Here is a 26,898-nt window from a genome sequence, read left to right on the forward strand (position 1 = left end):
CCACTCTACATAGTCAAACAGTGGTGTCTGCATCATGTTATGAGTCTGCTTGTACTTAAGGACTGGGGAGTTTATCCAGGATTAAAAATAAACAGTGGCGCTAAGGACAGGCAAAATCCTAGAGGACAAGCTGGGTCAGTCTGCTTTCCATCAGACACTGGGAGATGAAGTCACCTTCCAGCAGGACAATGACCTAAAACACAAGGCCAAATCTACACTGGAGTTGCTTACTAAGACAGTGAATGTTCCTGAGAGGAAGTAACAGTTGACTTAAATCTGCTTGAAAAATATGGCAAGACCTGAAAATGGTTGTCAAGCAATTGAACAACCACCAATTTAACAGAGCGTGAAGAATTTTGAATAGAATAACGGGCAGAATGTTGCACAATCCAGGTGTGGAAAGCTCAGACTTGCCCAGAAAGACTCACAGCTGTAATCACTGCCCAAGGTGATAAGGCTGGTTTATACCTTGTGTAACGACATGACTCTAGACAATTAGAATGCCACAACTGTCTATGGCCAAAACAGCATTCACTTTATACTCCAGTGGACTGCCTGTAAACTGACTATAGTTGACGCAGACGGGGTCAAAGTTTAAGACATAGTCAGCTATGATATCATTACTTGAACTGGCTCGTCAGCTAACAAGCTAGAAACAAACCAAAACATTGTTTAGGAAGTTGCTTTTAGTTGCCTGGTTTGTTAAATTGACGTATACTAAATATATTTTTAAAAACAGATGGGTTTACAGGTGTTAAAATATACCCGTTATGCTAATTCAGAACACCAGGCTGCTGATGTCACACAGCCTGTAATTTCGTGTTTATACTTTTTCATAACGACAACTGTCTACAGACATCTTGATAGACCAACTGTAAACGAGCCTTACGTTGTATTGACTCAGGGGAGGGGGGCAAAGGTCACCCCCTTTTTTTTTTATAGCACTGAGCAAAATTTCAGGTCTGCTGAGCGCAAACTTCAACATTGTCAAAACCTCCGTACTGTGAACACTGAGGCTGTACCCGCTTTAAGTTAAAACTGTGGCCAAGTAGACTAATGTGGCTGTTTGATCATAATGCAGGCCTGCCAGAGTGGTCTACCATCAGAAACAGACAGTGCACTTCATTTGCTCTCTGGCCCGCCAGGAAGGCAGTTTGTATCTTCAGACGTATGAAATGGTTTAAAAAAAAAAATTGCAAGTTCACCTACCCGGCGCGCCAGGCAGTGGAAATCAGGTGCACCTACTGCCAACAGCCCATGAAGAATAAAACACTTACAAGGCTTTATCATTGTTTATCTACAGAAGTGTTTGGCGATCGACTAGGAATGCATTAAAGATCGACCAGTCGATCAGGTTTGACCGGTTGGTTACCACGGCGCTAGAATGTGAAGTTCAATCTTGTGTTTCTGATATTTCTGCACTGCAGTCCCAGGGAACTGTGCAGCAGTCTCGGGCTACGGTGCACAGGCACAGAAAAAAAAAAAAAAAACTGTTCAGGAGTCGTGATAAAATTAAACAACGTATTTTAGTTCCAATAAATGTCCTTAAATGTATTTCATGTTGTTTTCACTCTGTCACCTGTTTCACAAAGCATGTCACAAATAACATTTGATTTGCCAAACAGCTTCTGTGTAATATAACGTTAAGATAAAGCTCTACTCCGCTGCCACCCCGGTGAGTTAGGGTGTGTTCAGAGGCTTACAGCTACTCCAGAGTGAATGACGTAAACCCATGGTGTGCAAAGGGGGGGGGGGGGACAAACACAACAGAGTTATTTATTAACTACCAAGCCCCACCTAGCTCCCAGCACCTCATACTCCAATAACAGAGCAGCAACTCACTCAAATGCTGACCTTTAAGAGGACTGAGGAGTCAGGAAGCTGGTCTAAATAGAAGCTTTCCCAGTGTTCTTGTTTTCACTAAAGTTACAGGCTAGGATATGCCTACATGCTCCGAGGGTGAGAGAGGGAGGTGGGGGTGAAATTCCTTTAATAAACTTAATGGCTGCATGAGATCATATGATAAGAGGCCACCAACCTCAGGCCTCGGGTTTCCTTTTCCCCCGTCTGTAACAGAGTGGTATTGTGGCCTGGTCCGAGTGGCACCAGGTTGTGAGATGCCATACCTCCATGTGGAGAGAAGGTGAGAGAGGGGGGAAGTGGGAAGGTGAAGGGAACAGGGTCCACCACATCATCCATCAAGAAGAATTACTAGACTTTAAACCGTCTCTGTGCTCTGGGGGACTACCGACCCGCGGGACAGACAGAACCACAACTTATCAGTCCTTTATTAAAAAGGTAGTTTTACTGGGACAGTGCATATGAAGAGACCTTGTTGTAAATGTACCAGATTTAGCCGGGTAGTTAACTAAAGTCCCTACACGAGATATAACTAGGATACAATATACGTCAAGAGAAAGAACTTGCTTAAAATAAAAAAAATGGAGGATTTCCACAGCTGAAATGTGAATTCACAAATGGCAGCACAGGTTTGGGTCTTAGGGCGAGACTCCGTTCAGATAGTGAAGCATCGCACCTGATCTGTCATTACTGGTCCTCAATTCCAACTAGCAAATTTTGGATTTCAGTATCCAAAAAACAGTATTGTTGAACTTCATAGTATTGTCATACAGGACTTGGCTGCTTTGCGCCGCCAATTCCAAAAGACTTGATTCCACGACTCTTTGAATGTCGACTCCGATTTCAGAGTGTCAAGATTAGATTCCACTAAAGGAATCGACTCCTAAGAATCAGTATTTTTGGAAATGAGACGTCTCGGAAGTATGGAAACAAGTCGAACACTTGCATCTTTCATCGCAAGCTAGTGAGGGACGACATGAGAGCGGCACAGTATAGGCAGGTTGACCACCAGACCGGGTCAGAGTGATACACTAGGACCAGCGATCAGAAGTTGAATCTCGCGATGGGATGCTGTATCTTGACAATAAGTCAAGAAATTGCCTTGCCACTTCAGTAAAGCAGAGCCTATGATCAATGAATAGACAAGGATATTCTACAGACCGAAGACTTAACACACTGGCATCATTAGTTCCTCGGTGCACATCACTAAGGACCTATCATGGTCTTGGTAATCCGTATCTCACCATGTCTAGCATCCCTCGTCAATTCACCAGTCTAAAGTCCACCTCTGGTTTGATTTAAATGAACAACTTACCCTTTATAGCCCATCGCCTAGTTAGGCTATAAAACAAACAGAAAATGTGATAGCTGCACTGTGATTTTAAAGCGCAGAGAGAAAAAACAAAAAAGTGGTTTCAGTTACGAATCAACTTCGTTTAAACATTTTAAAACATTCCCACCCCTACTACAGGAGACAGTGAGTGAAGGTTGTGATGGATAGGTTATACTGAACATTGAGATTTCACAACAGTAACGCTGCAGTGATACGAAAACACTAAGTCCCACTGCTTGTTCGATCACGCTTTTTAATGAAGTCATATAATGGAGATACAGCCCTTGAAGACCAAGGCATTCATCTGAGCAGCATAAAAGCCTCTGAGGGAAGGAAGGCGTAGGACAGGACCCAAACCGTCACTGTAGACTGCATAGTAGTGGTACCAATGACAGAGGTGGTACCACAGGGCCCAGAGTTATGGGGCCTTCCTCCTCCCCTGCATTTTTCCTCCTGATGGTAACCAGGTCAAACTTCAGAACCTAGTTGTAGCATGGACCTTAAAGGGATACTTTAAGATTTTGGCAATGCGGCCCTCGATCTACTGACCCAGAGTCACATTAACTTGTGGATATATTATATTAATGTCTGTGTCCAGTTTGAAGGAAGACCGAGATAGTTTAGCAAGCCAATGCTAACTAGTGTTAGCACAATTAATGGCAGTCTATGGGGTATGTGCTAACATGATAGTTAGCAATTGCGCTAGTTCCTGGGGGGGAGACACAAAGGAACTCCAGGAGGCATAACCTAAAACTGATCTGTCTGGTTATCCCCATTGTAAAAGTGAAAAAGACTGACAATTTATGGCAGCCGGGCAAGTGGAGCATGCTCTGTGGTTGTCCCATTAGGCAGGGGACACGAAGAGAACCATTTTATCCTACTGCCTAGGCTGACATGCACTATATAGTAGAGTCTCTCCTACCGTCGCACTCATGCGGGTGCTAACAAGCATGCTAGGTAGTGCTACGTACCAACAGCCAATTCACTAAGGGTTGCAAAGCTAGTGAGTTTCGATTGGTCACTTGTGCCACGATGTCACCAAAGGATTTGCATAATACAGCTCATTGTCCCGAGTTACGCAAAGAAATAGAAACGATCTACAGCACCAACGGTTACAAGTTGGGTTCTGATATTTCATCCGTAACTGGTTTTAAGAGTTCAGTTGAAGAGTTTTTTTTTTTTTAACAGTCTAGTGAAGGATCAGTCCCTGATGAGGGGTGCGTTTCACGTGCCTTCCTGGGTGAAAGTAATCACCAATTAAGCCAAGCTGAACAGCACCCACAGCCTGAAAACACCCCATTAAAATAGGAAAAGCCCTGTTACAGGTCTTACCGTTGGGCTATGGGGCTAGCTCCTGATTTCACAAGCAGAAGGTAACAAAAGTTAAGACACTGGTTCTGCTGCTGTGACATGGCAGACGAAGGGAGGTAAATGAATGACCATGTCCTCCTTGCCTAGTGCAGAGGAATGAGTGAATCCCCACTGCCTAGAGGTCACCATTCAGACACGGAGTACAGTCTCAAAACAGAAGCTTATTCCCACAAGCTCCGTCTAAAATGCAGGGAGCCATAAGGGCCAGTCCATCATTAACTCTCCGTGTCAGTATTACTCGGCCTCTCTTGCGGTGGCCAGGGGCCTCTCTTGCGGTGGCCAGGGGCCTCTCTTGCGGTGGCCAGGGGCCTCTCTTGCGGTGGCCAGGGGCCTCTCTTGCGGTGGCCAGGGGCCTCTCTTGCGGTGGCCAGGGGCCTCTCTTGCGGTGGCCAGGGGCCTCTCTTGCGGTGGCCAGGGGCCTCTCTTGCGGTGGCCAGGGGCCTCTCTTGCGGTGGCCAGGGGCCTCTCTTGCGGTGGCCAGGGGCAGTAAAACATGGAGCAGGATTCCATCAGCATGACCTCACTTTCTAGAGACTCATAAGTTTTGTAACCGTTCACAAGAAGCAGATGAGTGTGTGAGCGCGTGTGTGCATGTCTGTGTGTGAGGGGTGTGGGAAGGGTAAGGAGGGGTGTGGGAGGGGTAAGGAGGCTTTCAACAGCCTTCAAAACACACCAAGGCCTTTCCCAGGGGAGGGGTGGTGTAGAGGTTCTGCTAGGCCAGGGCAAACTGTTATGTAGTACAGGGCTGGCAACAACCTCACCAATCTTTATATAGTACTGACTACTGCATTAGAGCAGGGCCTCCTGGACAGGAAGAGTTTATACAGTACCGACTACTGTATTAGAGCCTCCTGGAAAGGAAGAGTTTATATAGTACCGACTACTGTATTAGAGCCTCCTGGACAGGAAGAGTATGCAATCTCAGTCACCCTTGACCCACTCCACATAGCACCCCAACAGATGATGCACACTCCACACTGCCCTTTCCCAAAAGGACATTTGTGAGAATGCTATTCATTGACAACAGCTCAGTGGTCAACACCATAGTGCCCTTAGCTTAGTGATGCGCTTTATGGACCCTGGGACTCAACACCTCCCTCTGCAACTGGATCCTGGACTTCCTGATGGGCCGCCCCCCAGTAACACCACATCTGCCACGCTGATCCTCAACACTGTCTGGTCGCCTCCTGTACTCCGTTCCCTCACGACTGCATGGCAGCGCACGATTCCAAACACCATAATCAAGTTATCTGATCACACGACAGTAATAGGCCTGGTCACCGACAACGTGACAGACTATTTTGGGGGTGGGTCATGGTATGGTGCCATGACAAACCTCTCCCTCAACATCAGCAAGACAAAGGAAACGGAGGGCCGAGTACACCCCCCCCCCCCCATCCACAGACAGGGTACACCCCCCCCCATCCCGTACAGTGGAACGGGTTAGAGAATTTAACGTCACTAAGGAAATAACATGGTCCATCCACAGGTGTAAAGGCACAACGCCTCCAAGTACTACATTCTAGTGTAAACCTATCCATGTTAAATTGAGCTGGGTAAATGGATTATGAATGACAGTCATCTAATACACAGCAATAAAAAAGGCCAAGCTCATACAATAAAAATTGCATCTTAAAACCACTGCCACTGATATCTACATCATTTACACCGAACCGATGCACATCGACTCAGTACCAAGTTCTTTAAGTATGAATTCCTTGTCATTATCCTTCTATTTGTCATTCTGCCCCTGAACAAGGCAGTGAACCCACTGTTCCTAGGCTGTCATTGAAAATAAGAATTTGTTCTTAACTGACTTGCCTAGTTAAATAAAAAGGTAAAATAAATATATATTTCACTGTATTGTTGGGAAGGGCCCGTCAGAACCATGTCATTTTGTTTGTCTCCACCTGTTATGTGCGAAGCATGTTGCAATTTCTGTGTGTGTGTGTGTGTGTGTGTGTGTGTGTGTGTGTGTGTGTGGAGGAGCATTGATTTTTAAAGATTGAGAAAGTCAACATGCATCATGGGAGATGAGTCATAAAGCAGGTAAATTGTATTCATTTGGGAGCACCATAGGAAAAAGTTTCAAAATACACAATGGATAGTGAAAATTGTCTTCCATTTTGTCCCTAATGAACCCGAGACAGAATCTAGTGCTGCAGAAGGCTGGGGCCTGTTCTCAGGTCAACATTCATTTAGGATTAAAGTTAAGTAGTGAGCTGGTCTGCCATTGCTCCCTCCTCTTCAAAACCAATCAATAGTCAATAGTCTGACTCACATCCTGGTCCTGCAGAACTACAGATAGACTCTACCAGTCACCACTTCTCTGACTCACATCCTGGTCACGACAGATGTGTGTAAATACAAAGTAACACGTTAATGTTGGCTTATTTGTGTATGTGTACGAGCAAGACGAGACCTCCAAAGCTTTAGCAACGTCTAATCCTAGCTTACCACTGGAACGAAACCTGTAGGTAAATCCCAAGCTGTTACATGGTTATTTATCACCACTTCTTGGTGGTAAACAAGGTTTACATGTAGTGCGAGCGCCGGAGAGGTCTCTAGTCTGGCGCACACACACACACACCACTTGCTAGCTATTAGCATGAGTAATCGCTTGCTAGCTATTAGCATGAGTAATCGCTTGCTAGCTATTAGCATGAGTAATCGCTTGCTAGCTATTAGCATGAGTAATCGCTTGCTAGCTATTAGCATGAGTAATCGCTTGCTAGCTATTAGCATGAGTAATCGCTTGCTAGCTATTAGCATGAGTAATCGCTTGGTAGCACACAGCTAGTCTAGCTAAAATGAGTTATATTAGCAGTGGCCTTATCTACTGACCAAATAATGGAGGTTAACGAGCACATCCGTGGAACAACCAGCCGTAAGTTAGCCGTCTAAGCTAGCGATCCTTTACAAGAGAGCTAGCTAACGTTAGCATTCACCTGAAACAAAATGAGCACTGCAAAGACAAATACATTACATTGTGTCCACCTTTTTTTTTTTTTTTAAACAATAAACATTTAAAATAAGAAAACAATTTTATTAAAATCGCTGCCAACCATTTCAGCACTCGGTCTGGATCTTTTGGCGGTTTATAAAACAAGATGCCAGCATTTCCCCCTTTCTTGATGTGGCAGCCGACAGCAGAGCATATAGAGCGCATTATGTAGCCTGACGGATGGGTTCTGTTTGTCGTAATGGTACTCAAAATAGCAGCAACTAACAACTTTTTTTTTTGAAGCGGTCTTCTATGACATCAGCTGCAAGGTTTGAATAGCTACATTTTTACTTTAACCTTTCATTTTAAAAATCAGGGACTCGCACATCACTTAATAATCACGTTGGAGCTTGTGCTGCTTAACTCATGGTTTTCAGATCAAAAGCCAATAAACTATTAGGTAACCAGAGCTTCAGCTTTGAAGTCTTCATCATGTTGCCAGGTTACCATCCCTCCATCCATCAACCACATGTTTCCTGGAGACCAAAGAGGAGTGATCTCAGGTCACACACACACACCCTATAATAGGCGTTTCCATGGTGATGCATGTTATGTTTGACGTTCTAAACTAGTTAATGGGCTGGGTAAATACAATGTGTTCATACAGGGCTTTAAAAGATAAGGACCTAGTTGATATAATAAACACATGCTGTTCTTTCTCCTTGGCAGCTGAATCGTCACAGGTGTGAACCAACTTCGCCTTGCTGCGTGTGTGTGTGGGGGGGCATCAAGCTAGTCTCCCTGCTGGTTTGGATTACTGATCGGACACCTGAAGAACACAAGACCAAGCATGTTTCTGATGTTGTTAAAGCAACGTGGATTTTTATCCATTACGAAGGCACGAGAAAGACCCAGAAAACCTCAGGTGTTTCGCCATAGTGACGACGGAAGCTAAAACAGAGCCAAAACACACTAAGAAAAAAAAATACAAGGAATAGCATGACTGAAAACAGACCATGGGGATTGAAGAATCAAATCACTTCTGGGAAAATTAGAACACACTAAACAAACACGAAGAGCGATCTAGCCAAAACAGGTTGAGGGATAAAACACTTTTCAGCTCTATAAAAACAAAGAAACAAGAGTAAAAACCCTCACACGATCAATTACAACTAAGCTGCTAAAGACAGGAAAAACAAACCCGCCAACCCAAAATGGACTGTGGTGTGGACAGTACCCTAAACAAAATATACCAATCACAAATCCTTAGCATTATCCTCAGCGCCGGCATTTTCAACAATATTTAACCCCAATAATGACCGTGGAATCTGCGTTAAGCAGCAACCGCAGGAACAACCTCTGCAGCATAAAAACAACAAAACGGCAACATTCTCCGTGAAAACAATGTCAATATACCACGTAGTCGTCACAACTTAATTGACAAACAACCAACAAAATCCTCACATGCTTTGTTGATTCCAAAGAGGTGTTGGACTCAACTTGGCACGAGGGCCTCCTATACCTCATGGCCTGAAAGAAGTGTTGGGGGGGGGGGGGGGGGGGTACAATATTAGAAACTCCATGTACATAAACTAACATGCAGTTAAAATGGACAATACGGATGTCTTTCCTCAGTCATGGGGTGAGATGTAGCTTGAGCCCCACCCTCTTCAACATAAACTGAGTGTACAAAACTATTAAGTCGAGCCCCGCCGTTTGCCTCAAGTCATCAGGGCGTGTACTCTACAAAATGTCCAAAGTGTTCCACAGGGATGCTGGTCCACGTTGACTCCAATGCTTCCCACAGTTGTGTCAAGTCTGTTGGATGTCTTTTGGGTGCTGGGCCATTATTGATACACAGCGTTGCAGTTCTTGACACAAACTGGTGCGTCTGGCACCTACTACCATATCCGCTCAAAGGCACTTGATCCCACAGGGCCCTCACCGACAGAGAGATGAACCTAGAGTAGAGTCCCCTCTGCCAGCTGGTTCTTGGGCTCTGTTCACAAACCGATCCCTCACCTACAGAGAGATAAATTCACAAACCGATCCCTCACCTACAGAGAGATGAACCTAGAGTAGAGTCCCCTCTGCCAGCTGGTTCTTGGGCTCTGTTCACAAACAGACCCCTCACCGACAGAGAGATGAACCTAGAGTAGAGTCCCCTCTGCCAGCTGGTTCTTGGGCTCTGTTCACAAACAGACCCCTCACCTACAGAGAGATGAACCTAGAGGAGAGTCCCCTCAGCCAGCTGGTTCTGAGACTGTTTGAACACAAACAGACTCCTCACCTACAGAGAGATAAATTCACAAACCGATCCCTCACCTACAGAGAGATAAATTCACAAACTGACCCCTCACCTACAGAGAGATAAATTCACAAACCGATCCCTCACCTACAGAGAGAAATTCACAAACCGATCCCTCACCTACAGAGAGATAAATTCACAAACCGATCCCTCACCTACAGAGATAAATTCACAAACCGATCCCTCACCTACAGAGAGAAATTCACAAACCGATCCCCAGGACAAGAAAGGTATTTATAAAGTCCTTCATACATCAGCAGTTGTGAAAGTGCTGATACAGAAACCCATCCTGAAACCAAACAGCAAGCAATACAGATATAGAAACCCAGTGGCTAGGAAATACTCCCTAGAAAGAAAACCTAGAGAGAAACCAGGCTCTGAGGGCTGTGCCGGGTGGAGGTTATAAGAGTACATGGCAATTATGGCCAGATCGTTCTTGAAGATATTCACATGTTAAAACGAACAGCAGCATGAAATAATCACAGTGGCTGTAGAGGGTGCAACAGGTCAGCACCTCAGGAGGAAACTGAGCTGCACTTTCTAACCTCGCGCCAAATGTAGGACCATATTAAAAGCCATTCATATGTAAACCTTGATAAACTACCATATCTTTCTGGGTGAAACATCGCAGTGTGCCAGAACTGTGACCAGGTCGCATCTTCCTCTACCATTTGTAAAAGACCAACCGTACTAGACGGCCAACATTAAACCATTTGTACACATCTGACCATTCTAAAAACAGGTAGAAGGTGTAGGTGGTAACCAATTAAAAGACTGGAATTGCACCTTAAACATCACACTGAGACATTACCTAATATACTAGGCTACAACAGAGAGGAAGAGGCGAAGCGAGAGGGTTTTTAACTGTCGAAATCTGTGCATGGTGTGGGGAACTTGGTCAACAAACAATTTAATGACTAAACTGTTACGTGAGATTTACATGGTTATCAAATCACGCCAGGATAAACCTACACGAAACAGAGCTCTTATTTTAAGTTTTTCTAAAATCCCCTATTGGAAACATGAAGGGTGGACAAACTATTAGAACCAATTCCCTGTTTGACGGCTAGGTTTTATGGGACACCTCCACTGTGGGGCTCTATAGTCGTCACCCGCCCCAGGTCCTCAAACAAAAACCTTTTACAGGTGAGGTCACACCTGAGCGCGCTTGACACAACGTGGACTTTAGTCTCAGGCCTGGTTCACATTACCCATGAGCACTCTTACATTCTGCTGCATGTCAATGGGAACGTCCACAACGAGGTGGAATCTCTCCTTTGCTTTATGGGATAGCTAGCAACTTAACATTTACCCATTTGTATTAGGTTAATAGGAATGTTAAATACACAATGGGTGTTAAGGCAATTATTACTGTTGCCCCCCTCTGAGTTTGTGATGGTAATGATCATTAGCTGGTGGCTTGCTACAGAGGCATCTTTAACATAGCAAAGCTTTCACCTAGCTGCCCTGCAGGGCCAACGCGCTGTAAAATTTTAGAACATGTTAAACACCCAAACCCATATATTTATCATGTCTCGAATGACAAGTTACATTTTGCAATCGCTCTAAATAAATTAGATATCCGAAAAGAGACAGGCTCTCATCCATCTTGCATTACAAACAATACACTTGTCCATTCAGTAGTGCGGCAAGACTCCGTGTAGACGTATGGTGTAATGAGATACGTCCCGATGTACAGGGCATAGTGCCGCGTTCAAAACATCTGGGAACTCGGAAAACGAGCTGTTAACTGGGGGGTGGGGGACATCTCTTTCGAACAGCCATCCATCTCGGAATTCCGACCTGAAGTCATGGCTTGGTAATTTCCGAGTCTCACGGTCGCAAGGTCCTCCAACGTTTAGTGATGACGGCACCGTCAGTCACTAGGACCGGGCTCCCATCCATGCAGGACATCCGACTGTTGAACATTTCAACCAGACTGATTCTCCTCACCTCAACACACAACCATGCTACACACAACAACTGCTGCTATCCGTCTTATGATTTCTAAATACTGCACAATCCCCTCTTCCCAAAACACGGAAATGTTGGACTTTAAATTGTTCATTTTATTGTACTTATTCATTATATTCTACTGATCCATTAACTTTCACATTATTTATTGTTACATTGTTGAGAAGGAACCTGCAAGTGAGCATTTCGCTGGACGGTGTGTACATGTGTATCCCGTACATACGACTGAAAACTTATCAAGCCCATTCCATTAGGATCAGCTAAATATATTTGGTACAAATATAGACTAAATGTCAATACAGAAGTGACTAGGATATCACTCCAAACAAGAAGTACTTCGATTGGCATCAGGTAGACGGGACCACGTGACATGAATTAAAACGGTATCTTACCTATGGAAACGAGTCGGATATTCTCCCGGTCCAAGAACTCCAGCGCCACGGACACGTTCTCGAGTTTCATCTGGCGGAAAGTAGGTCTAGCATGATACTTTCGGTACATCTTCTTCTGGCTCAGTACCTCCAGCAGGGCGATGAGCCGCAGCCCGTCGCTCAGGTCCAACTGTAAGTCGGCTATCCTCTTGTTCACACACTTCAAGTGCTCGTTGCACCAGCGAGTAAAAGTGTTTTGTTGGATTTTCTTCCATGGCGCGTCGTCTGCCAAGTCTTTCTCTGTAACCGGCATCTCGTTAACGGGTTTTCCCCCCCGCTTTCTTTCTTCGATAGTTTGGAGTTGTAGTCTTGCGTTCCTGTCGCTGGCTCCGCTGCGTTTGAACTGTTCAGTGTCCTGCGGTCCAGAGTCTTTCACCGCTCTGTGGTCTTACGCATGCGCACTGCTCTTTATCCCTGTAACGACTTCAACTTCCGATGACGACACTTTCACTGTTTGGCTCCTCTTCCGGTCCTGCCCTAATTTATTACCTGTCATCTCACAGGTATAATCAATCAACTGTCATACTTTTCAGGTGTGTAGGCTACTCCTTGTAGATAAACGACAGTTCTCGAAAACCTCTATGAACACATCGTTCTCCTCCTCTTCTTGCTGCACTAAATTCCACAGATTCAATTTGGGTGGATTTTAAACTATTCGAGGTTCTGTATCTGATAAGGTGTTAATTTATCAGATTTATTACCAAATTAGTTCCACTGACATGATATCTAAACAAATCATAATTTTAAAGTGTTACTTTTGGACATAACCATTATGAATGGCCTCGTGGATTTAAAGGGAGGTATAATATTTATTTATATTTGTTATATTAAACCTTTATTTAAACAGGGAGTCACATTGAGATTAAAAATATATTTTACAAGAGAGCAGTGAAAACACAATAACAAAACAAAATACACATATTTAATAAAAGCAAATCACATTCAACTACATAGCGGTCCAATGACATTGACTGCACAGGACCACACCTTATAGTACAAGTCCTGACCTCACATCAACCATCCAACCCCCCCCCCCCCCCCCCCCGGAGTGTAGATGTGTCTCTATGGCAACCACAGTTTTGATTATTTTAGATTCTGTGGTGTTTCCGGTGTAACGGATCAATGCGTGATCTCTGGTGATTCACAGGGTGGTACTACACACACACACACACAGGGTGGTTCTACACACACACACACACACACACACACAGGGTGGTTCTACATTGCATCACAACTTCTTGCAGAGACACATTGCCACGCCTGCAGCCTAGCGAGTGACAGCTGTTGAGTTCAACTCTGTTTCACGGACCTACATTTATGTTGCGATGTCAAGGCTTTATGACAGATTTATGTTGATCGTTGAAGAGTTTATAGAGATAAAGAAATGTTTCATCCCCCAGGCTTTACTTTACCAATCAAAGCTTCTGTGTGTGTGTGTAACACCACCAATTCTTCCCAACAAACATTCCTGGTGTGTGAGTGTCAATGTACATTTCCTGTCCCTGTATACTTGTCTTTGTTCTCACAGTCCAGTGACGTATAGTTTGGCTCCCTGAGATGTAAAGAGAACCTGCCAGAATGATGTGGTCACCATGACCCAAACCTGTTGTTCTCTGGGTCACCTCTACATGATGTGATCACTATGACCCAAACCTGTTGTTCTCTGGGTCACCTCTACATGATGTGGTCACTATGACCCAAAACCTGTTGTTCTCTGGGTCACCTCTACATGATGTGGTCACTATGATCCAAACCTGTTGTTCTCTGGGTCACCTCTACATGGCCGACCCCCTATCTGTCTGAATGTCTGTCTGTCTCCCTCCCCCTCAGTCTGTCAGTCCGTCTCCCTCCCCCTCTGTCTGTCAGTCCGTCTCCCTCCCCCTCAGTCTGTCAGTCCGTCTCCCTCCCCCTCAGTCTGTCAGTCCGTCTCCCTCCCCCTCAGTCTGTCAGTCCGTCTCCCTCCCCCTCAGTCTGTCAGTCCGTCTCCCTCCCCCTCTGTCTGTCAGTCTGTCTCCCTCAGTCTGTCTGTCTCTCTCCCCCTCAGTCTGTCTGTCCGTCTCACTCCCCCTCAGTCTGTCTGTCCGTCTCACTCCCCCTCAGTCTGTCTGTCTGTCTCCTTCCCCCTCGGTCTGTCTGTCCGTCTCCCTCCCCTTCAGTCTGTCTGTCTGTCTCCCTCCATCTCAGTCTGTCTATCTGTCTCACTCCCCCTCAGTCTATTTGTCTGTCTGTCTCCCTCTCAGTCTATTTGTCTGTCTGTCTCCCTCTCTTTTCTTCCTGTGTCTCTCTTTCTTCCTGTGTCTCTCTTTCTTCCCGTGTCTCTCTTTCTTCCTGTGTCTCTTTCTTCCTGTGTCTCTTTCTTCCTGTGTCTCTTTCTTCCTGTGTCTCTTTCTGTCTCTGTCCCTCTTGTCTTTCTGTCTCTCTCCATGTCTCAATGAACATGGCCATTTGTGCCCACATCAAAGACAATTCAGTGCATGATGCCTCTGTTCTGTGTCCCTCCAGGAGATCAGTCCCTCTCTCTCTCGTTTTCTCTCCGTCTGTCTAGACTCATCCTTCACTGACTCACTCACCACAAGATAACAACGTCACTGTCTGGCTCACCTCAGGGCCTGATGACAAACTGACTGTCCTATCATTTAACAGTAATCACACTACACACATCATCAGCTCATCCACCTGCTTAGCTAAACCAGAGTAGACAGAGTGACTGCATGGCTAGTCTGGGTCACTCTGCTTCTCTTCCTGCTGTGTTCTGTAGTCCTGAGAGCAGCTTGAGCTATTCATTAAAGTCATGTCTGTGTCAGAAATGGCACCCTAGTGCCATAGTCTGAAGTAGTGCCCTATATAGGGAAAAGGGTGCCATTTCAGATTCACATTACTGCATAGGCTGTGAACATCACCTTAGTTCTGCCAGTGGTGTCGTGTAACTTAAAGCTGGCTGAGGGAATCAGGATCACAGAGAGCTGGCTGAGGGAATCAGGATCACAGAGAGCTGGCTGAGGGAATCAGGATCACTGAGAGCTGGCTGAGGGAATCAGGATCACAGAGAGCTGGCTGAGGGAATCAGGATCACAGAGAGCTGGCTGAGGGAATCAGGATCACAGAGAGCTGGCTGAGGGAATCAGGATCACTGAGAGCTGGCTGAGGGAATCAGGATCACTGAGAGCTGGCTGAGGGAATCAGGATCACAGAGAGCTGGCTGAGGGAATCAGGATCACAGAGAGCTGGCTGAGGGAATCAGGATCACAGAGAGCTGGCTGAGGGAATCAGGATTACAGAGAGCTGGCTGAGGGAATCAGGATCACAGAGAGCTGGCTGAGGGAATCAGGATCACAGAGAGCTGGCTGAGGGAATCAGGATTACAGAGAGCTGGCTGAGGGAATCAGGATCACAGAGAGCTGGCTGAGGGAATCAGGAGCACAGAGAGCTGGCTGAGGGAATCAGGATCACTGAGAGCTGGCTGAGGGAATCAGGATCACAGAGAGCTGGCTGAGGGAATCAGGATCACAGAGAGCTGGCTGAGGGAATCAGGATCACAGAGAGCTGGCTGAGGGAATCAGGATCACAGAGAGCTGGCTGAGGGAATCAGGATCACAGAGAGCTGGCTGAGGGAATCAGGATCACTGTGTTCCACAACAGTTGGTGTGTTAAAACTGTAGTTGATGATTGTTAAGCATTTTCACTCAACACGTACACATATTTTGCAGATGTTATTGCAGGCCCAGCGAAATGCTTATGTTTATAGCTTTAGTAATATCTAACAATACATACAAATCCCCCAAAAATGTATTAAGAAAAAAATCTAGAAATATCAGAACAAGCAATGTCAGAATGCAGAATATATACAGTACAAGTCAAAAGTTTGGATACACCTAGTCATTCAAGGGTTTTTCTTTATTTTTGTTACTTCCTACATTGTATAATAATCGTGAAGACATCAACACTATGACATAACACATATGGAATCATGTAGTAACCAAAAAAGTGTTTAAAACATGTTTTATGTTTGAGATTCTTCCAAGTAGCCACTCTTTGTGCAAAGCTGTCATCAAGGCACTCTTGGCATCCTCTCAACCAGCTTCATGGGGTAGTCACCTGGAATGCATTGCAATTAACAGGTGTGACTTGTTAAACGTTAATTTGTGGAATTTCTTTCCTTCTTAATGCGTTTGAGCCAATCAGTTGTGTTGTGATAGGGTAGGGATGGTATACAGAAGATAGTCCTATTTGGTAAAAGACCAAGTCCATATTATGGCAAGAACAGCTCAAATAAGCAAAGAGAAATGACAGTCCATCATTACTTTAAGACATGAAGGTCAGTTAATACAGAACATTTCAAGAACTTTGAATGTTTCTTCAAGTGCAGTCGCAAAAACCATCAAGTGCTGTGATTAAACTGGCTCTCATGAGGACCACCACAGGAAAGGTAGACCCAGAGTAAACTCTGCTGCAGAGTAGAGTTCATTAGAGTAACCAGCCTCTGAAATTGCAGCCCAAATAAATGCTTCACAGAGTTCAGTAACAGACACATCTCAACATCAACTGTTCAGAGGAGACTGTGTGAATCAGGTCTTCATGGTCGTATTGCTGTAAAGAAACCACTACTAAAGGACACCAATAATAAGAAGAGTCTTGCTTGGGCAGAAACACGAGTAATGGACATGAGACTGGTGGAAATCTGTCCTTTTGGTCTGATGAGTCCAAATTGTAGATTTTTGGTGCCAACCGGCGTGTCTTTGTGAGACACAGAGTAGGTGAACGGATGATCTCCACATGTGTGGTTCCCCCCGTGAAGCATGGAGGAAGAGGTGTAATGGTGTGGGGGTGCTTTGCTGGTGACACTGTCTGTGTTTTATTTAGAATTCAAGGCACACTTAACGTGCATGGCTGCCACAGCATTCTGCAGTGATACACCATCACATCTGGTTTGCGCTTAGTGGGACAATCATTTGTTTTTCAACAGGACAATGACCCAACACACCTCTAGGCTGTCTAAGGGCTATTTGACCAAGAAGGAGAGTGATGGAGTGCTGCATCAGATGACTTGGCCTCCACAATCACCTGAACTCAACCCAATTGAGATGGTTTGGGATGAGTTGGACAGCAGAGTGAAGGAAAAGCAGCCAACAAGTGCTCAGCATATGTGGGAACTCCTTCAAGACTGTTGGAAAAGCATTCCAGGTGAAGCTGGTTAAGAGAATGCCAAGAGTGTGCAAAGCTGTCAAAGGCAAAGGGTGGCTACTTTGAAGAATCTCAAATCTCATATTTTTATTTGTTTAACACTTTTTTTGTTTACTACATGATTCTGATTCAGAGGGGTTAAATGCAGAAGACACACCTCTCTGATTCAGAGGGGTTGGGGGTTAAATGCAGAAGACACACCTCTCTGATTCAGAGGGGAGGGGTTAAATGCAGAAGACACACCTCTCTGATTCAGAGGGGAGGGGTTAAATGCAGAAGACACACCTCTCTGATTCAGAGGGGTTAAATGCAGAAGACACACCTCTCTGATTCAGAGGGGTTAAATGCAGAAGACACACCTCTTTGATTCAGAGGGGTTGGGGGTTAAATGCAGACACACCTCTCTGATTCAGAGGGGTTAAATGCAGAAGACACACCTCTCTGATTCAGAGGGGTTGGGGGTTAAATGCAGAAGACACACCTCTCTGATTCAGAGGGGTTGGGGGTTAAATGCAGAAGACACACCTCTCTGATTCAGAGGGGTTGGGTTAAATGCAGAAGACACACCTCTCTGATTCAGAGGGGTGGGGTTAAATGCAGAAGACACACCTCTCTGATTCAGAGGGGTTTGGGTTAAATGCGGAAGCCACACCTCTCTGATTCAGAGGGGTGGGGTTAAATGCAGAAGACACACCTCTCTGATTCAGAGGGGAGGGGTTAAATGCAGAACACACATTTCAGTTGAAGGCATTCAGTTGTACAACTGACTAGGTCTCCCCCTTTCCATGTGTGTTATTTCATAGTTTTGATGTCTTCACTATTATTCCACAATGTAGAAAATAGTCAAAATAAAGAGAAACCCTTGAATGAGTAGGCATGTCCAAACTTTTGACTGGTACGATATATATACAGTGAGCACCATAATTCATCGGACAGTTAATATTTTATAGTATATATAGTTCTGTACTCTAGCACTTTGAGTTTGCAAGGATACAATGACAATGAGGGTGAAGTGCAGACTGTCAGCTTTAATTTGAGGGTATTTTCATACATATCGGATGAACCGTTTAGAAATGAACCGTTTAGAAATTAACCGTTTAGAAATGAACCGTTTAGAAAGCTTTTGTACATAGTCACCCCATTTTCGGACATCAAAAAACATTGGAAAGTTTAACAATGTAGAACAAAGTAATCATTGTTAATATTTGGTCGCATATCCTTGGCATGCAATGACTGCTTGAAGTCTGCGATGCATCGACATCACCAGACGCTGGGTATCTTCCCTGGCGATGCTCTGCCAGGCCTGTAACGTCACCAGACGCTGGGTATCTTCCCTGGCGATGCTCTGCCAGGCCTGTAACGTCACCAGACGCTGGGTATCTTCCCTGTACTGCAGTACTGGGACAGTGAAAACGTTGTTGATGTTTTGGTTCTGCACTCCAGGATTTGAAACGATACAATGACTATGAGGTCACAGTGCAGACAAATCAGCTTTAATTTGAGGGTATTTTAATCCACATCAGGTGAACCGTGTAGAAATTACAGCACTTTTTTTGTTCATCCATTTTAAGTGATCAAAGGTATTGGGGCGATATTCACTTGCGGTATTAAAGTACAGAGCTCCTACTGATTAAGACTCTCTTGAGTCTCGTTGGCTGCATTTGCTGTTTGTTTTGGGTTGTTGTGTTGATGATATTGTGCCCAGTAGAAATGAATGATAAATAATATATTGTCATTTTGGAAGTCACTTTTATTGTAAATAGAAATGATATTCCTTTATAAACACTAATACATTACATGTGGATGCTACCATGATTTAGGATAATCCTGGATGAAGCGTGTATAATGATGAGTGAGAAAGATAGACACACGAATATCATACCCTACCAAAAAATGCTAACCTCCCCTGTTATTGTAATGGTGAGAGGTTAGCATGTCTTGGGGGTATGATATAAAATGCTAACCTCCCCTGTTATTGTAATGGTTAGAGGTTAGCATGTCTTGGGTGTATGATATTAAATGCTAACCTCCCCTGTTATTATAATGGTGAGAGGTTAGCATGTCTTGGGGGTATGATATAAAATGCTAACCTCCCCTGTTATTGTAATGGTGAGAGGTTAGCATGTCATGGGGGTATGATATAAAATGCTAACCTCCCCTGTTATTGTAATGGTGAGAGGTTAGCATGTAATGGGGGTATGATATAAAATGCTAACCTCCCCTGTTATTGTAATGGTGAGAGGTTAGCATGTAATGGGGGTATGATATAAAATGCTAACCTCCCCTGTTATTGTAATGGTGAGAGGTTAGCATGTAATGGGGGTATGATATAAAATGCTAACCTCCCCTGTTATTGTAATGGTGAGAGGTTAGCATGTCTTGGGGGTATGATATAAAATGCTAACCTCCCCTGTTATTGTAATGGTGAGAGGTTAGCATGTCTTGGGGGTATGATATAAAATGCTAACCTCCCCTGTTATTGTAATGGTGAGAGGTTAGCATGTCTTGGGGGTATGATATAAAATGCTAACCTCCCCTGTTATTGTAATGGTGAGAGGTTAGCATGTCTATAGACAGTAGTTATATAGGATGGTGTGTATATACAGTATAGACAGTATATGAATAGAAAAGGTGTGGACAGCAGTAGTTTATATAGGATGAACTAGAATACAGTATATCCATATGAAGTGGACAACAGTAGTTATATAGGATGAACCATGACTAGAATACAGTATATACATATGAAGTGGACAACAGTAGTTATACAGGATGAACCATGACTAGAATACAGTATATATGAAGTGGACAGCAGTAGTTATATAGGATGAACTAGAATACAGTATATACATATGAAGTGGACAGCAGTAGTTATATAGGATGAACTACTGACACAACCCCTCACACCAGACTACTGATATAACCCCTCACACTAGACTACTGATATAACCCCTCACACTAGACTACTGTTATAACCCCTCCCACTAGACTACTGATATAACCCCTCACACTAGACTACTGATATAACCCCTCACACTAGACTACTGTTATAACCCCTCCCACTAGACTACTGATATAACCCCTCACACTAGACTACTGTTATAACCCCTCCCACTAGACTACTGATATAACCCCTCACACTAGACTACTGATATAACCCCTCACACTAGACTACTGTTATAACCCCTCCCACTAGACTACTGATATAACCCCTCACACTAGACTACTGTTATAACCCCTCCCACTAGACTACTGATATAACCCCTCACACTAGACTACTGATATAACCCCTCACACTAGACTACTGTTATAACCCCTCCCACTAGACTACTGATATAACCCCTCACACTAGACTACTGTTTAACCCCTCCCACTAGACTACTGATATAACCCCTCCCACTAGACTACTGATATAACCCCTCCCACTAGACTACTGACATAACCCCTCCCACTGGACTACTGACATAACCCCTCCCACTAGACTACTGATATAACCCCTCACACTAGACAACTGTAACACTGTTTCCCCTCGTCTCATTGGTTCCCCAATAGAGAGATTATGCTGAGCAGGTGATTAGCGATTGTTTAGGATGCACATAAATTCTAAAATGTTTGTAGTTTTGTAGTTCAGATGATTTGTTTGCAATATGTTGAACTACAGGCTAAGAGAGCTTCGTCAACTGTTTATTCTGGGTTTATTTAAATACTGTGAATAAAACAACATATTTGGTGAGAACCAGCAGTAGTCTACATTGGGTGGACAGTTTTCAATGACAGCATTATTGAATCTGCAGTTATTCTTCTGTTTATTCTGTTACCAATAATATTTAAATGTTAATAGTATCTTCTGATTACAATTATTAACTAAATGCAATCTATTAGCTTCCAAAATGTAAGTAGGTATATCTAGCTGTCTGATAACACATTCTGATGAAATAGCTTGTCCTGCACTTTGTAAAAACCCAGAATGCATTGAGTGAATGTTGGAAAGATATCTTGATTCCTTTCTTAACATAATGTGAATGCAAACAGGACTCGGACCACAACATGGGTGAAGTGAACTGGCAAAAGAGTCCTCATTCAAAGTCAGGGCAGTGGGAATACAAAGAGTTATTTTGGTCATTTAAAGAGGACTGGGATCGGTTCTTTACAGGAGGACTGGGATCGGTTCTTTACAGGAGGACTGGGATCGGTTATTTACGGGAGGACTGGGATCGGTTCTTTACAGGAGGACTGGGATCGGTTATTTACGGGAGGACTGGGATCGGTTCTTTACGGGAGGACTGGGATCGGTTCTTTACGGGAGGACTGGGATCGGTTCTTTACAGGAGGACTGGGATCGGTTCTTTACGGGAGGACTGGGATCGGTTATTTACGGGAGGACTGGGATCGGTTCTTTACAGGAGGACTGGGATCGGTTCTTTACGGGAGGACTGGGATCGGTTCTTTACAGGAGGACTGGGATCGGTTCTTTACAGGAGGACTGGGATCGGTTCTTTACGGGAGGACTGGGATCGGTTATTTACGGGAGGACTGGGATCGGTTCTTTACAGGAGGACTGGGATCGGTTCTTTACAGGAGGACTGGGATCGGTTCTTTAAAAGAAGGACTGAGCGGTTCTTTAAAAGAGGAATGAGCGGTTCTTTAAAAGAAGGACTGAGCGGTTCTTTAAAAGAGGAATGAGCGGTTCTTTAAAAGAGGAATGAGCGGTTCTTTAAAAGAGGAATGAGCGGTTCTTTAAAAGAGGAATGAGCGGTTCTTTAAAAGGACTGATCGGTTCTTTAAAAGGACTGAGCGGTTCTTTAAAAGAAGGACTGATCGGTTCTTTAAAAGGACTGATCGGTTCTTTAAAAGGACTGAGCGGTTCTTTAAAAGAAGGACTGATCGGTTCTTTAAAAGGACTGAGCGGTTCTTTAAAAGTGGAATGAGCGGTTCTTTAAAAGGACTGATCGGTTCTTTAAAAGGACTGAGCGGTTCTTTAAAAGAAGGACTGATCGGTTCTTTAAAAGAGGACTGAGCGGTTCTTTAAAAGAGGAATGAGTGGTTCTTTAAAAGAGGAATGAGCGGTTCTTTAAAAGAAGGACTGAGCGGTTCTTTAAAAGAGGACTGAGCGGTTCTTTAAAAGAGGACTGAGCGGTTCTTTAAAAGAGGAATGAGCGGTTCTTTAAAAGAGGAATGAGCGGTTCTTTAAAAGAAGGACTGAGCGGTTCTTTAAAAGAGGACTGAGCGGTTCTTTAAAAGAGGAATGAGCGGTTCTTTAAAAGAGGAATGAGCGGTTTTTTAAAAGAGGACTGAGCGGTTCTTTAAAAGAGGAATGAGCGGTTCTTTAAAAGAGGAATGAGCGGTTCTTTAAAAGAGGAATGAGCGGTTCTTTAAAAGAGGACTGATCGGTTCTTTAAAAGAGGTGGAGTACCATTGATGGTTGACCTTATAATTGCCTCTGTGACTATTGGAGGGGTTACATTAAATGGATCCCATTTCTCAGACTTATACCAAAATAAGAGGCGGGGCAGTCGCATTGTTGTTTTTCGAACCCCAGACTGTAGCTTTAAGGGAGGTGTGTCTGGAATTCTGGAGGCCGCAGGGCATTGATATCGCTACAGGGCAGACTGAGGGCGGTGACGGAGAACTTCCTGTTGGATCCACTCAGTAGTCAGGAACAGACAGCTCATCAGTAGTGACAGTGAGCAGGGTTTGCACTTACGTTTTTTTCCTTCTATTGATTCTATTGTGCCAGGCAAGCTCAATCAAGAATTATTTCAGCTCAATCAAGAATTATTTCAGCTCAATCAAACAATATTTCAGATTCTATTTGAACCGAGGTCTGCCTGAAGGGAATGAGGGCGATTGAGCTCATGGAGATGTTAGCGATATCAGAATTTTAACTGTGTGTCTGTACGGCTAAGGGCGTTGATATGGCTACAGGGCTGACTCGGAGGGCGGTGACAGTGTACTTCCTGTCTTCTCCCCTGCTGGCCAGGATCCAGTGGGTCTCGAGTGGTCAGCTCATACAGACAGCTCATCTTAACATCACTACACCTCTCGTTACTAAACCTAGCAATCAGCCTCTCTCATGTTGTTCATTAAAGGGAGCCACATTGATTCTTACATGGCTCTGTGTGTCATATCAGTTGAAGTGCAACATGGGAAACCTCTTTTATGATCCTCATTTTGAATACAAGACATGACTGTCCTCAAAGACGACTTCTGTAATGAGTCGCACTATCAACCAGCAGCAGTGTTTCCTCAGAGGGAAGCCGGACAGGCCTGGGATCACGGTCCTGGGGCAGACAACACTACAGACCCCCCCGAGACAACACTACAGACAGAACCTTCTAGAAAAAACTACAGACCCCCCGAGACAACACTACAGACAGACCTCTCTAGACAACACTACAGACCCCCCCGAGACAACACTACAGACAGACCCTTCTAGACAACACTACAGACAGACCTCTCTAGACAACACTACAGACAGACCCCTCTAGACAACACTACAGACAGACCTCTCTAGACAACACTACAGACAGACCCCTCTAGACAACACTACAGACAGACCCCTCTAGACAACACTACAGACAGACCCCTCTAGACAACACTACAGACAGACCTCTCTAGACAACACTACAGACAGACCCCTCTAGACAACACTACAGACAGACCCCTCTAGACAGCACTACAGACAGACCCCTCTAGACAACACTAGATAGACCATTTTGGTTCTATAGAGATTAGTGAATGACAGACAGTAGGCTACAGTTAGCATCAACCACTAAGAACAGCATTGATCCAGAACAATACCGGTATTTTGAGTTCTGGATTTAGTGACTAAGTGGACATTAGGGGTCAGGGGTCAAAACCCAGAAGGCTGCTATTGTTGGCAGACCTGATCCATGTGTGTTCATCTTTCATGTCTATTCGTTGTTACTCACACTAACCTGAAGTCAGAGGGCAGTTAAAAAGCCACGTTGTAAATCTGGACGGATCACGAGGCAGCAACGAGCCACGTCGTAAATCTGGACGGATCACGAGGCAGCAACGAGCCACGTCGTAAATCTGGACGGATCACGAGGCAGCAACGAGCCACGTTGTAAATCTGGATGGATCACGAGGCAGCAACGAGCTGGATTCATGCTGTAAAAATTATTAAGTAATACTTAAAAAACCAATAAACTGTCGGTAATAAACTATTTATTAAATCATAACTCCCACATTTCTAAACCATTCGTCATACTCGTCTAAAATGAGCGCTATTTAACACTGACCTAACTAACCCTAAATGCTGACACTGACCTAACTAACCCTAAATGCTGACACTGACCTAACTAACCCTAAATGCTGACACTGACCTAACTAACCCTAAATGCTGACACTGACCTAACTAACCCTAAATGCTGACACTGACCTAACTAACCCTAAATGCTGACACTGACCTAACTAACCCTAAATGACAGACAAGTCAAAAACACATGACTATATGAGTCACAATGATAGACAAGACAAAAACACATGACTATATGAGTCACAACGACAGACAAGTCAAAAACACATGACTATATGAGTCACAATGACAGACAAGACAACAACACATGACTATATGAGTCACAATGACAGACAAGTCAAAAACACATGACTATATGAGTCACAATGACAGACAAGACAACAACACATGACTATATGAGTCACAATGACAGACATGCAGGAAAGTACAGTTGTTTTATGTAACTCATGCACAACACACTACTGCAAATACTTTCATGTACTCCGTAAACTCTAGTATAACGTCAATTTCTTTACAAAATAGAATTTGAACATCTTAAGGATCGGACCCTTTTTTCTCTCTCAATTTCCGCCTAAAATGACATACCCAAATCTAACTTCCTGCAGCTCAGGACCTACAATGACATACCCAAATCTAACTTCCTGTAGCTCAGGACCTACAATGACATACCCAAATCTGACTTCCTGTAGCTCAGGACCTACAATGACATACCCAAATCTAACTGCCTGTAGCTCAGGACCTACAATGACATACCCAAATCTGACTTCCTGTAGCTCAGGACCTACAATAACATACCCAAACCTGACTTCCTGTAGCTCAGGACCTACAATGACATACCCAAATCTGACTTCCTGTAGCTCAGGACCTACAATAACATACCCAAACCTGACTTCCTGTAGCTCAGGACCTACAATGACATCCCCAAATCTGACTTCCTGTAGCTCAGGACCTACAATGACATACCCAAACCTGACTTCCTGTAGCTCAGGACCTACAATGACATCCCCAAATCTGACTTCCTGTAGCTCAGGACCTACAATGACATCCCCAAATCTGACTTCCTGTAGCTCAGGACCTACAATGACATCCCCAAATCTGACTTCCTGTAGCTCAGGACCTACAATGACATCCCCAAATCTGACTTCCTGTAGCTCAGGACCTACAATGACATCCCCAAATCTAACTTCCTGTAGCTCAGGACATACAATGACATCCCCAAATCTGACTTCCTGTAGCTCAGGACCTAAAATGACATACCCAAATCTAACTGCCTGTAGCTCAGGACCTACAATGACATACCCAAATCTGACTTTTATTTTATTGAACAAAACTATGCTATATTTTTATCTCTGGGACCCTCAGGATGACAAATCAGAGCCAGTTTGCTGAATGCAAGAACATCATTTACCTTCAGAGGGGAATATATCAAACCAGTTGCTGTGATAAAATTTGTTGTGCACTCTCCTCAAACATTATCATGGTATTATTTCACTGTAATAGATACTGTAAATTGGACCGTGCGGTTAGATTAACAATAATTGAAGCTTTCTGCCCATATCAGATATGTCTATGTCCTGGGAAATGTTCTTGTTACTTACAACCTCATGCTAATCACATTAGCCTACGTTAGCTCAACTGTCCCACGGGGGGGGGGGGGGGGTGTTAAACAATTTGTTAACTGTAAAAAAAAATAAAAATAAACATTTAAATATTCAGGTAAAACTATGTTGAGAACACGGTGTGAGCCACTGGCTTGGATTCACGAGAACGACTGACTGATTCTTTAACCATTATTTTTCAGGAGGAAATCCAAAACCGTTGGAATATTAAACATGACAAACGATTTTCTTTTAACAAAATGTTTGAATAAATTGCACAAATAATTCAGTATGATATGATTCAGTAACAATCGTGTAGATATTCTGACCTTCCCTGTGTTGGTTGTATAAACTTCAGTACTTTACCAAACTATACTCAGTTTGTACTCTTCGGTAACTCTTTGAGTAGTCTAATAAAACTGGTGATAAAATGATTTGATGCAAACTATTTTCAGATGACCCAAATTACTGGATTCCCGTTTGGTCGGTCAGGAAGTACAAGAATTAAGCTGAATAAAAACATGCATTCTGAGACTTTAATCAGTTTTTATCATGAAACATCTAAATATATGAAAACTAGATGTTAATTATGTGATTATGTTATTAAACTGCAAAGTGG

At 43.9% G+C, this 26,898-nt stretch overlaps 1 protein-coding gene across 2 annotated transcripts in view; it reads right to left on the reverse strand.

Moving 5' to 3' along the window:
* Positions 1 to 12,838, reverse strand: part of flnba (filamin B a) — a 97,856-nt gene extending 85,018 nt beyond the window's left edge. For both annotated transcript variants that reach the window (XR_016497466.1, XM_036984305.2), the window contains exon 1: positions 12,183 to 12,838. Coding sequence is in view for 1 of the 2 variants with exons in the window: in XM_036984305.2 (XP_036840200.2) it covers positions 12,183 to 12,474 (292 nt within the window). In the remaining variant the exon portion in view is untranslated. The remainder of the gene's footprint in view (positions 1 to 12,182) is intronic.
* Between the last annotated feature and the right edge of the window lie 14,060 nt (positions 12,839 to 26,898).

Source organism: Oncorhynchus mykiss, chromosome 7 (assembly GCF_057628025.1).
Source record: "Oncorhynchus mykiss isolate SJ-2025 chromosome 7, ASM5762802v1, whole genome shotgun sequence".
In the NCBI taxonomy this organism is placed as follows: domain Eukaryota; kingdom Metazoa; phylum Chordata; class Actinopteri; order Salmoniformes; family Salmonidae; genus Oncorhynchus; species Oncorhynchus mykiss.